Below are 12,560 nucleotides of genomic sequence, written 5' to 3' on the forward strand. Positions count from 1 at the left end.
TGTGCCTTTGTATGCCTGTGTGTGCATGTGTCTGTGTGTGTCTTTGTGTGCCCATGTGTGCATGTATTTGTGTGTGTGTGTATTTGTGTGTGCCTGTGTGTGCGTGCATTTGTGTGTGCCTGTGTGTGCATATATTTGTGTGTGTGTGCATTTGTGTATGTCTTTGTGTGCCTGTGTGTGTGCATATTTGTGTGTGCGTGCATTTGTGTGTGTGTGCATTTGTGTGTGCCTCTGTGTGCCCGTGTGTGCGTGTATGTGTGTGCGTGTATTTGTGTCTGCCTGTGTGCGCGTGTATTTGTGTGTGCGTGCATTTGTGTGTGCCTGTATGTGCCTGTGTGTGCGTGTATTTGTGTGTGCCTCTGTGTGCCTGTGTGTGCGTGTATTTGTGTGTGCCTCTGTGTGCCTGTGTGTGCGTGCATTTGTGTGTGCGTGTATTTGTGTGTGCCTCTGTGTGCCTGTGTGTGCGTGTATTTGTGTGTGCCTCTGTGTGCCTGTGTGTGTATCTCCTCGGCTGGGGAGGGGTTTCCCTTCCCAGCTGGCATTGGAGGCCCCCTCCCCTGTCCTGCCTTAAGCAAGCTCTGGTTGTTGCTCCCACCCAGTTTTCCAGAAAGCTCACCCAAGCATTTTCCATGTAAGAGGAAATCTGCCCGAACTTTTCGGATGGGGCCGTCTCCCCGGAGAGAAGGAAGGAATTAAAGCCCCAAAGGCTGGAGGATCATAGCTTCCCGCTGTCCCTGGCTGGCCCTGGGTGCATCTTCCTTCTGGAGGTGCAGCGGTCTGGCCCAGCTTAGAGGTCTGAAAGGGGAAACTAGCATGGGGGCCACGTTGCTGTGGGTATCGAGATGTTTGGATATTCCTCTTTCGGAGGGTTAGTGTTTCCCTAGAGGCAGGCCCCATGCAGCCCCCATGCTCACGCCGTCCGAATGATTGGTTTTGCTGGGTTTCTGTGGAGAAGACCCCCAGGGGCCTGCCCCTGGCTGCACTGCAGGAGCGCCCTGAGGGACCGGGGTGCCCACCGGGTTCTCTGAGGGGCTCTCTCAACTCCGGCAGCACAGCCGGCCGGGACGCATTTCTCCTGACCACATGCGGCCAGAGCCAATGGCGGGCAAGCTGTGACAGCCTCAGGGCAACCCGGCGAGGCCTCTGCGGCCGGCGGTCTTGGGTGAGGTACCCCTTCCTGAGCCTCTCTGGAAAAGCTGGGTGATTACACTGTACTCCTGTCCCCTGTTGTCAGGGGTCTCAGCTTGTGTGCATGTGTGTGTGTGCGTGTGTGTGTGTGTGTGTGTGTGTGTGTGTGTAGGGGCGGGGTCAGGGGGCGTCTGTAAGGCTCTTCCGGCGGCCCTTCCGGTGGACCGAAGACCCGCGTCTGTGCGGCCGGCCCCAGAGAGGACAGGCCGAGTGGGATTTCCGCTTCCTCCTTCAGACGGTGTTCCTAGGGGCGTCTGGAGAAAGGCAGCGGATTGAAACCGCGTTCGTGGGAGAATCACGCGGCCTGAGTCGGGTACCCGGGGCTGAAGCAGCCCACTCGCCTGTGCGTTTTCCTTAATTTACCAGGACGTGCGTGGAATCATTTTTCATATCTGTGGGAAGCCACTGGATCAACTGGATGAATAGCAGTGTGACCAGAGAGCTCAGCTAAACAACCACCCACATTTCTGAAGTGCTTGGGATGAAAAAGGCGTAGGCAGGGAGAGACCCATATTGGGGGTTAGGCAGGGCGGGGAGAAGAGAGAACCAGCGCTCCGAGGGTCTGCGGGGGTCTTCAGGTCCCCTGTTGACTGCTGTCAAAGTTTGGGTGTGCACTACCCTGCAGCATGGGGCGGGGTGGGGCGACCAGGGCGTCTCAGGTCCCATCCTGGGACTCAGGGCCTCTCAGAGCCCTTGCTTCCGGAGCTCCAGGAGCACCTCAGGAGCGCCGGAGCCTGAGATGGGCCTTGAGGATGGCAAGGTGGGGAGTGGGGGCCTCCAAGGAGGGGACGTGGGCCTGTAAAGGCCTGTGAGGTTGGCAGAGGAGGCTGTCTGGACGGTGTCACCAACGTCATCGGACTGTTTTACACACTCTGAGATCAGATAGGCCCTCCTGCCCTGGTGTTGCTGCTGACTAGCCAGCTGGTTGCCTCTGCAGGCCTCAGTTTTCTCAGCCATAAGTGGGAGTTAGGCTGGACTCGGTGAAATCAGAGGCAGGAGGACTCTGCAGCCTGCAGTCACCTGGCGCCAAGGACTGGCTACAGTGTTTTTATTGGGGGCAGAGGAAGGATGGGTGGAAGGGGAGAGGTGAGGCCAGAGGTTATCATTAGGAGATGCTGAGGCCTTGAACTGATGGCATCAGGATATTTGGAGAGAGATGCTGCAGGCTGAGGCTTCAGTGACAGGTTTGAAGGGGTCCCCCAGTAAGGAGCCATCCGACGTGGCTTGGATCCGTCAGCTTTGAGCTGAAATGTCCAGAGTGCCCAGTAAGGAGTGGGAGTGGGGATGTGTATTGGCTCTGCCTGGCCACCATGTCTGATCAGCTGCTAGGGGCTTCCTGGCCCACTGTAGTGAGAAGGAACCTGGGCCTCCTTGAATGTGTGTGTGTGTGTGTGTAGAGAGAAAACATGCACACACACACACACGGATGCACACCCACACCCCAGTGTGTGCCTTCCATAGCAGGATATCTCCGCAACCTAGAGGCACAACCTTGTTTAGAAAGAGACCCCCAGCTTCATCAATGCCTTGTTCATCGTCACCGAACGGGCTGTTAATTCTTCACCTCTTTATCTGAAACATTTGCATCCGTGTATTTATAGTTGTAATTTTTTTGATATGTGTTTCACACTCAAATATTTAAAATTGATAGTGGGAGAGTGTTTTTACTCATATTTTCACCACTCTGTGTGCCAGTGACATTTTCACCATGAAGAGTCAGGGGCAGGGCGGAAACCTAGTCCGGCCCTGCTCTTGACAGCCTCTGTTGTCTCCGAGCACTTCCCCCAGTCAATGGCGGTATAAGTCATCAGAGGCAAACTTGGTGAATTGAGACATGAAACTTTTTGCTGCTAAGAGCAGTCTCTGTTCCCTGAAAAGTGGCTGGCAGAAGGAATGGAGATTCTGAGAGAGAGTAGGAAGCTGGCATTTCAGTGGGTGTTTATGTGCAGGCTTATCTTTCTTGAGGAGGCAGAGGAGGGGGAGGGGGAAGAAGAAAGAGGAGGAGAGACAGCTACTCTGACACCCTTCCCACCACGGGAGGCCCAGAGGTGCATCAGAGGAGGGGTCCGCAGGAGGGCAGAGCTGCGGAGCTTCCCCCTGCCCAGGGATGTGCCAGTCAGAGGTGAGCTAGCATCTCAAGGGAAAACCAACTGCCGGTTCTGAGCTGAACTATGAGTTCAGCGTGTATGATTATTCAAGGATATAGTCTTCCTCTAAAAGTGTGGTGATAAGAAAGAGATGCTGAGTAGAGACAGGAGATAACTTACAAATTAATCTGCAATAGTCTGTGTATGGCCATATAGGTTTGCACATGTCGTTTCCTAGTTCATACTAACTAGTACATTTAAACTCTTACAATTGAGCAGACTGACAAACCAACTTCAAAGCAAATGTAAGCTGGCAAAATAATTACTCAGGCTGGACTTTGTCCAAGTTATCAAGGTTTTCACCCACTGGGGTCCACTCTCAGGGTACCTATTTGTACATGTGGCCACGGTGGCCGGCCCTACTGGAAAATACTTGGGAAACCATTTTATAATTTGAGGATATAAAGAAAGTTTCTGCAGTGGTCTAAGAGGGTTCACATTGAACCTCATGTCTTCTTGGGCTGGGTGCCAACCCCAGCATCAGGGCTATCTTCTATTTTCTTTTGATTCTTGCTGCTATACTGCTTTTTACTTTTACACTTAAAAACATAAATGAATGTACTTTTTAGAGCAAGTTTCATTTGGCTGCTTTTTTTCTTTTTCATATTCAAGAAGTAAGTGACCTTTATCTCGATGAAAGAGTGGAGCTCATGTCATTTTTTGCCTTCTTTATCCCCTAGCAGGCATTTACCCCGTGGATATTTTGGAAGACGACCCTGCTAGGCATCAGGAAGCGACTCTGGCTTACTATACCATGCTTGGGGAAGGAGCGGGGCCCTCACCAGAGGTCTTCTCTCTTCCCACTGGGGAGCAGGTATGTGTGATCTTCTCATTGGTGGAGAGTTCTGTATAATCTAACTTATTAGAAAGGAGAATGTTAGTGAAAGAGTATTACAGATTAAAAAAATAAATGCTTCTGGAATGAATACTAGAATGATTCCACTTTGAGAAGCAAAAGGAATCCTGGACTGGGGTTCTGGGGTCATGAGGGTGAGTCCAGATCTATAAGGCAGTCAGCATGACAATCTGCCGTGAACCTCATGTCTACCACTCTAGAGCTGTGTGACCTTAAGCAAGTGTCTTTACCTCTCTTGTCTTGCTGTTCTCATCTCAGGATTTGGGACAATAGCAGTGCTTACCTCATACTACTGTTCTGAGGATTAAATGAGAGCTGTGTGTGTTGTCTGGCTGGCCTCAGTTTTCCCATTTGTAAATGAGGGGATTGACTGACCTCTAGTCTCTAAGGTTTGATTAAGTCCTAAAAGTTTGTGATTTGGAAAGAAGTTGCACCAATTATGATTTTTAGCACTGATAAAATTATGCTTTGAATATGGACTGGAAGAAATTAGAAATGAAATCTTAGGATGGTGGGATTGTGAGTGAAATTTAATAATTGTACTGTTTTTAAGACCTTTCCCCCACAAAGTAAGTAAAAAGAATATGTGAATCTTGGACTGTACCTAAATTGGTTACCTGCTTTTCAGATTTGAGGCTGGTTTTTTGAAAGAGGCAAGATTTTCTTGTTTTATACAAATAAAAGTTCACTCATATCAGGAGTTGTTGCGTCTGGCAGGCAAAGTTAGTTGAGGAAGACAGGGTTTCATTTTGCTATACTGAAGTTGTTCGAGAGTTAATTAAAACAATGGCTTGTACAGTTTATATAGTGTGGCTTCCTTGAGATTTCGGAGATGCTTGTTTGTAATCAACTCCTGGAAGAATCCAGCTCCCAAGGGTGCTTCCTTATTCTGGATTTGCAGAGGGAGGTGGCTATAAGCACACGCTTTCAGCGCCGCCTAGTGACACCTATGCCGGAAGGCGAGTAGGCGCTGAGTCAAGGCTAGGGCCTTACTCTTGGAGGGCTTACTCTTGGGGAGTTGGGGGCTGGTGGGCTGAGGGCTGCTGGACAGAGTATGGGACATGCTGGGTAATCTAAAAAGTGTGGTGAAATGCAGGAGTTAGCCCTGAAGTACTTTAGGTTGCACTTTGACTCATCTACTTTTATTTCATGCTTATTTATGGGTTACAACATTACTTACACAACAAAGCAAACTCTAATATGTAGTATGCTCACAAAGTGAATAATTTTAGTGTTATTATTAGCAAAAATCATAATAAAATAAGATTGTTACTAGAATTAAGTTGTTTTAATGTGATAGAAGTGCTGAAATGTCTTTCCACCAATTTGCTTCTCCTTCAAAAAAAAAACAGTCCTGAAAAGAATCATTTGGTTTCCCACCATTTCAGCAATTAATTAAGAAAGGGTAGCTGTTTCCTACCACGTGACAGGTTTTGAAATAGTTTGATTTGTGATGATTATGGATCTCCTCATTGCTTTTAGCAAATTTAACTTTTCTTTTTGATCCCAGAGAAATTTTTTCAAACAAAACAAGAAAAGACAAGATAAGGATGTACCATACCACATCATACTGGTCCTGCCCAGAATCTTTTCTTTTCATAATTAAGTCTGTTTTCAGTCTTGAAATTGTCTTATCATATTTAAAATACAATAATACTTATTGATTTCTCCTGGTTATAGAACAGTGTATGCTCAGTGTATACTATTTGAGAACTACAGCCAAGGACAGAGAAAATAAAATCACCCATGTTAATTGCTGTGGACATGTTGGAGTGTTTCTGTTGGTTTTATTTCTGGGCATGCCTTTTTAACATGCAGATAGGACTCGGAATACAATATTGTCTATAATAAGCGTATTTCCATGTCGATACGATGCTTCGTACATATTGTTTCTAAGGGCCTTATAATGGCTGTCTGCTGGGTGAGTCTGAGGGCCTCACGTGGCTACCTCAGGGGCCAGCTCAGGGACTCTTCGTTCAGGTGACTGGAACACAATCAGGTGCCAAAATGATGACGGGTCTCAGGATTTAAGAAGCAGTCCTCTGAAACCGTGGAGGCTGCTATAAACTTTTACAGGCGGCCTGCCTGCCTCACTCAGTCCACACATCCTTTTCTCATTCTCCTCCCCTCTCCTTGGTTTTCAAAACAGACTTGGCTGTGGAATGCGTTGTCCTTTTGCTTAGGAAGCTGAGGCCTGTGGGTTTGGTGGCCGGGGACAGGACTTGGCACGTGGGCACTTGAGAGAAGGCAGCCCAGTGTCAGAGACCCTGCTTGGAGTCCTTAGGGTCATGAGCACACACGTGCCACGCGCTGCGGCTCTTCACCCCCGGGGCGCCTCAGAGCCAGAGGACAGCCTGGGTTCCCAGAGAGGGTGTGGGCTTCTCGAGGCTGCTGACAGGGGCCTGAGCCAGGGCAGCAGGCAGCCCGGCTCTGCGGGTGGGCGCAGGCTTGTCTTCCCTTGTGGCTCAGCTGGTGAAGAATCTGCCTGCAATGCGGAAGACTGGGGTTCAGTCCCTGGGTTGGGAAGATCCCCTGGAGGAGGTCATGGCAACCCACTCCAGTATTCTTGGGCTTCCCTTGTGGCTCAGCTGGTAAAGAATCCGCCTGCAATGTGGGACACCTGGTTCGATCCCTGGGTTGGGAAGGTCCCCTGGAGAAGGAAAAGGCTACCCACTCCAGTATTCTGGCCTGGAGAATTCCCTGGACTGTCTAGTCCCTGGAGTTGCAGAGAGCCGGACATGACTGAGCGACTTTCACGTCACTTCCCAGGCTTGTCCAGGCTGTTTGCACAGAGGGGCCACAGGAGGATCCTTGAGGTCAGCCTGGCAGGTGGAACCTCACGTGGCCTCTGGCTTTCGCAGGTGGAGACCCAGCGGGGATTTGGGTGGGGAAGGCTGCTGGGGCCAGAGGGGATGGAAGGAGAGGCCGCGAGGACTGAGGAGACAGTTGGCTGTTATCAGGTAGCCAGGTGAGGGAGGGGACGAGTGGGTCTGCTGGGGGAGACGGAGGAGGGGCCCTTGTCAGGCTGCGCTGGTGTTTAGCTCTGAGTGCCTGGGATTCCGTGTTCCTGCTCCTCCGTCCTGTCAGAGGAGCCTCTGTGTCACCGTGTTCTCTGAACGAGCAGTGTGCTGGCTTAACTATCCAGCAGTTTCTTGTGCTCTTGCTGTGATGATAGAACCAAATGGTGATTTTTTTTTTTCCAGGTTAAACTTGAAGCTTCGTCTGTTTGCTTTTGCACCATGCACCGTGATGAACCTCAACACAAAATCTTGGTCTTGGTTAATCCCCAGGACACAAAGACAGGTTAGTAGTTATTAATGAATTTAGTACATGAGAATTTTGATTTGTTTATAATGAATGGAATCAAATACCTCAGAAGTGATGGTTGTACTCTTTGGCTTGACTTAGAACACCAAGGCGGAACTGATTTATTTTCATCTTTTAGAGATCCATGAGGGTGTTATGGTTTCTGTTTATTGACACACGTATTGATTTTTGTATTAAAGACATCAGACACCTTCTGGCCCAGAGTCACGGTATTCAGAGCTGCTTCTGAGTGTCACACTTGCTGTTCTTATTATTAGTAACAGCATTGCGTGCACAGCCTGGAGGGTCACTGCAGCCCTGTGAAGTGCAGGGACTGTTGTTTTTTTTAATTTTGTTTCTTCTTATTTTTGACTGTGCCGGGTCTTTGTGGGCTTTTCTCTAGTTGCAGCGAGCAGGGGCTACTGTCTTGTTGCAGTGGCTTCTCTCGTGGCTGAGCACGGGTTCTGGGGTGTGCAGACTTCTGTAGTTATGACCCCCAGGCTCTAGCGGAGGCTCACAGCCTCAATAGTTGCGGTGCAAGGGCTTAGTTGCTTTGCAGCATGTGGGATCTTCCCGGACCAGGAATCGAACCCACATCTCCTGCATTGGCAGGCAGATTCTTTATCACTCAACCATCAGGGAAGCCCAGGGACCATTTTTATCCCTGCCAGACTGGCTGAGGAAAGCTGGTGCAGAGTAGGGGATTTTTGCAAGGTGATGATCTGGTGGGGTTTTGTTTCTGGTGGTGAAATTTATGTAGTCAGTAGCACATTTATTCTTCCTCTGCATTGTGAAGCACCTGTTTGTGACCAATTTCCGCTTTTTGGGTGAGTGCTCTGAGCTCGCGTGGATGGCTGTTCTCAGCTGCGCTAGTGGGGGAGCGGGCCTGGGGCCGCTGGCGGTGAGCAGTGTGGGGTGGGAGAGGGTTTCAGCCCAACAGTCTGCCTGGAGCCCAGGCCACCCAACAAGCTGGAAGTAGAGCTCCTCATCTGTGACCTCAAGGGAGCCCCAACATAAGGTCAATCCTATTTAGAAATTTACTCCTTTGTTATACTTTAATATGTTTTCACAGATTTCCCGCAGTGACCATATATTACTTTCCTAATAAGAAATTTATAAAACCAAACCAACGCTTAGTGAGTTACCCCTCCTTCAAGGATGCGGTGTCTGCTGAAAGTTTGGGGTTAGGGGTCTTCAACTACACTTTGCCAAAGGGGGCCTCCTTCAACTCTCCAGCTCCCTGGGGATGAGCTTTTGCCTTTCACCCTGTGTGTCTATCTCAGGCCTGTAGTCAGAGGATACCCCGTTCCATGGGTGTCATAAAGCCCAAAGTGACATCCTTGACCGGAGAACGTTGCTTAGCACATATCTATCATGAATGCTTCTCTCATTACTAATCCTGAGACACGAGTGTACTTAGTTAGCTGTCTTGGAGTTTTGGGCATGTTGGTGAAGCCTCCTACTTGCTTCAGGGCTAGGGTTGGCTGAACTGTGTGTGAGAGCTTTCTGGTCAAGGTTTAGGACACTTCCTATTCCTGTTTGGCCAAGTCCTTGTTGAACAAGGGGGTTGGGATAACCCCAAGACTCTGACTTTGCCTTGAATGCCCCAGGTTAGAGAAAGTAACAGGAGGTGCTCACAGATTGTCAAAACACTCTGAAAATATCATTTGCCAATTTTAAGAGGGTGTCCAAATATCAGCAGCCCTCTTCTCTGCCTTTTTCTGGCATTTAACAATATTCTGGTTAAAGGTCTTTAACTGCATTTGCATAATGTAAAAACATATGACTGACTCATAAATCTGTTTCCTATTTCCATTGTACTTAATTTTTCGGTTGTTTTTGAGAATGTATTATAATAAATATTCATAAGCTCTAAGAAATATCACTCTGGACCTTTCTTTATGTTTCATAGAGCTTTAAATAAAGTTTCCAAATGTTTTCCTGCTGTTGGGCTCCATGATCGTTGCTGAAGTTTTGCATGATTTCCAAAAAGCGCTCAGGTGTTATCCACACCTTGTGCTCTTTACTCTGGTATTTAGAAGCGGGCGTCATACGTAAATGGTCCTCTGTGGCTCGAGACATGTGGACTCCCGAGCAGCCAGTGGTACCACAGAGCCTCTTGCCTCTTGCCACACGTGCCGCTTCAGCCATGTGCTTCCCTGTGACCTTCCAGAAGGCTGGCCCTAGTTCCTCTGTAATTTTCCAGTGGCATTCGTGAAGGTCTGCGTGTTTGTGTGTGTGGGTAGCCTGCATGCAAGCTAAGTTGCTTCAGTCCTGTCCGACTCTTCCTGACCCTTTGGACTGTAGCCCACCAGGCTCCTCTGTCCATGGGGTTCTCCAGGCAAGAATGCTGGAGTGGGTTGCCGTTCCCTCCTCCAGGGGATCTTCCCAACCCAGGGATGGAACTCGAGTCTCTTATGTCTCCCGCATTGGTGGGTGGGATCACTACCACTAGCGCCGCCTGGGAAACCTGTTTGTGTGGTTAGATGGAAGCTAAAGGGATCAGAGCTGTTTGATGAGACTGTGTATGAGTTAATTATCACAGTAACTTCCGATAACCCTGTGAGCAAATGAAAGACATCCCGGAATTGTGAATTCCCTGGTGGCAAGCAGTTAATGTTCATGGCAGAATACTGTGAAGATGTGAGTATGAGTAGGCCTTGGAGACCTTACGGAGGTTCCAGACCACTGCAGTAGAATGAATATTGCAATAAAATGAATCCCACAAATTCTTTGGTTTCCTAGTGCATAGAAAAATTATGTTTATACTATTATCTATTAAGTGTGCAGTAGCATTATGTCTAAAAGAATGTACACACCTTAATTAAAAATACTTTATTGCTAAAAAAAGCTGATTATCATTTGCTGCTGCTGCTAAGTTGCTTCAGTCGTGTCCAACTCTGTGCGACCCCATAGACGGCAGCCCACCAGGCTCCCCCGTCCCTGGGATTCTCCAGGCAAGAACATCTGAGCCTTCAAAAAGTCATAGTAATCTTTTTGTAATAAGTAATATCAAAAATCACTGATCACAGGTCATCATAACAAGTGTAATGATAATGAAAGAATTTAAAATATTGTGAGAATTGACCAAAATGTGACATAAAGACATCAAGTAAGCAATTACTGTTGGGAAAATGACACTGGCCGAAGGTTGTCACAAACCTTCGATTTGTTGTTAAAAAAAAAAAATGCAATAAAGTGAGCACAGTAAAGTGCAGTGCAGTGGAATGAGGTCTGCCTGTAATGCAACCTTCCAGCTTTCTCCTGTAAGAACCTGGGGATGTGATTTCCGTGAAGGTGGTCTGAGAGGCGTGTGCCCTCGTCCCATCTGTCCGGCTGCTTCCTGCCGCGCTCACACTCAGCTGTTTCTCTAATCGGAGGCTGGTTTCTGTCCCCGAGGGCACACAGCCAAGGGCTGCCAGGAGCCTCCCTGTCTGAGCTGCTTCTGCACCTCCCGGGCCCTGTCTTTCATTTATTTCCCCTCATTCACTATTCCTCTTGTTTTTAATTTATTAACTGATCTCAAGTGTTTACAAAGATGAAAAAAATAACTCCTCTCGTCAAAAAAGTTGTCTTTTCTTACCTCTCATGTTGAATTAAAAGTGCTCATCCTGACGTTCCAGATTCCTTCAGCTGATGGCCTTTTGCTCCCCTCATTTCCACCCAGGACCTTTAGAGAATGAGATGAACGTGGACTTTGGTATCAGACTCAACACACTTGGCGTCCTGGCTCTGCCAACTGACTGGGTGACCCAGATAAATGGTTTGGCGTCTCCAAGTCCCAGTTTGGTCATTTGCAAAATGACACCTTAGCTACTTCACAGAGTAGCTGTGAGGATGAAATGATTTGTGGCAGAAAATCTGATGCTTTGGACTATCCAGGGCAGAGAGCAGGCATGGGATTAGAAGTAATCTTCCATCATGGAGCATCTTTGCATGTTCTTCTCTGTCTTTGAGTATTGCGTTGTAGAGGCACAGGGCTGTAGAATGGGAGGCCTTCCCGTCAACTGCTGGCCAGGCTTCGGTAGCTGAATTCCTTGGCAGATTCTGCTTGCAAGCCTTATGGAGGGGAAGGCAACCCCACGCTAAGGCCGTCTAGTTTGTTTTGGAACCACTCTAACGGTAAGACCATTGTTCTTTTTGCTAACCCCAAACTGCCTCATTGAATGAATATCATGCAGTCTGTCCCAAAGCAACCAGAGATCAAGGACAGGCCAGGGAACCTGCGTTCTCATTCTTGGAGCGCAGGGCCCCGGGCGCTGCAGTGGGGGTGGCTGGGAAGCAGATGGGACCAGGGCTGTCTTAATGGAAGGACGATGTTCCCGCTCAATTACAGCCCCATTCTCTTTGCTGCTGCTCAAGCTGCGGCTGAAACAAACTGGTGCTTATCTGTGGAGAGCAACAGGGGGATGAGAGGGCTTGAAACCATTTGAACAAGGCTCGAGAAACTAGGGCTGTTTAGCTTTAGAGAAAGGAGGCAGGGGTCCAGAAGCTCACGGTCGAAAGGGCATTTAGATCGTTAGGCCCAGTGCTTTCCAAGATGATTGAAGTGGTACTGCTGAATTTCAGAAGGAGAAAAAGGATGATCTTTTGGATTTTATTTCCGTCTTAAATGTATCAAGGAAAGAGTTTCTGTTTCCTATTAACATGGCTGTAACACTTAGAACACTTGTTAATCTCCTTTAAAAAAAGAAAGAAAATAGGTCTCTCAGCAGAGTACCCTTAGCTAGAATTTAAAGACTTGTCATTGTAAGATTTATTTTTATAATCATAGCACATGATGCCTCTTTTATGATAGGGCTAAGACGATGGTATAGAGGAGCCTGAAGGGCTACAGTCTATAGGGTTGCAAAGAGTCAGACACGACTGAGCGTCTGAACACACAGAAGATGGAATAGAGGTAGGCCAGAATCACTAAGGTGTGGTCAGGGGCTCTGGCTTCTCGTCTGGGGCTCCTGTGTCCTGGGAGAGCCTGCTCTGCCCTGGGACAGCTCCATTAGGATGTTCTCCTTAAGGAGCCCACACCGATGTGTCCAGATGTCTCCTCATGGACCTACCGCCCT

At 48.3% G+C, this 12,560-nt stretch overlaps 1 protein-coding gene across 1 annotated transcript in view; it reads left to right on the forward strand.

Moving 5' to 3' along the window:
* LOC122419708 (protein FAM169B-like) overlaps positions 1-12,560 on the forward strand; it is an 88,590-nt gene that overhangs the window by 15,029 nt on the left and 61,001 nt on the right. The window contains exons 2-3 of the mRNA XM_043434498.1: positions 4,016-4,149; positions 7,395-7,494. Coding sequence (XP_043290433.1) covers positions 4,016-4,149; positions 7,395-7,494 — 234 coding nt within the window. The remainder of the gene's footprint in view (positions 1-4,015; positions 4,150-7,394; positions 7,495-12,560) is intronic.

This window comes from Cervus canadensis, chromosome 17, assembly GCF_019320065.1.
Source record: "Cervus canadensis isolate Bull #8, Minnesota chromosome 17, ASM1932006v1, whole genome shotgun sequence".
NCBI lineage: Eukaryota > Metazoa > Chordata > Mammalia > Artiodactyla > Cervidae > Cervus > Cervus canadensis.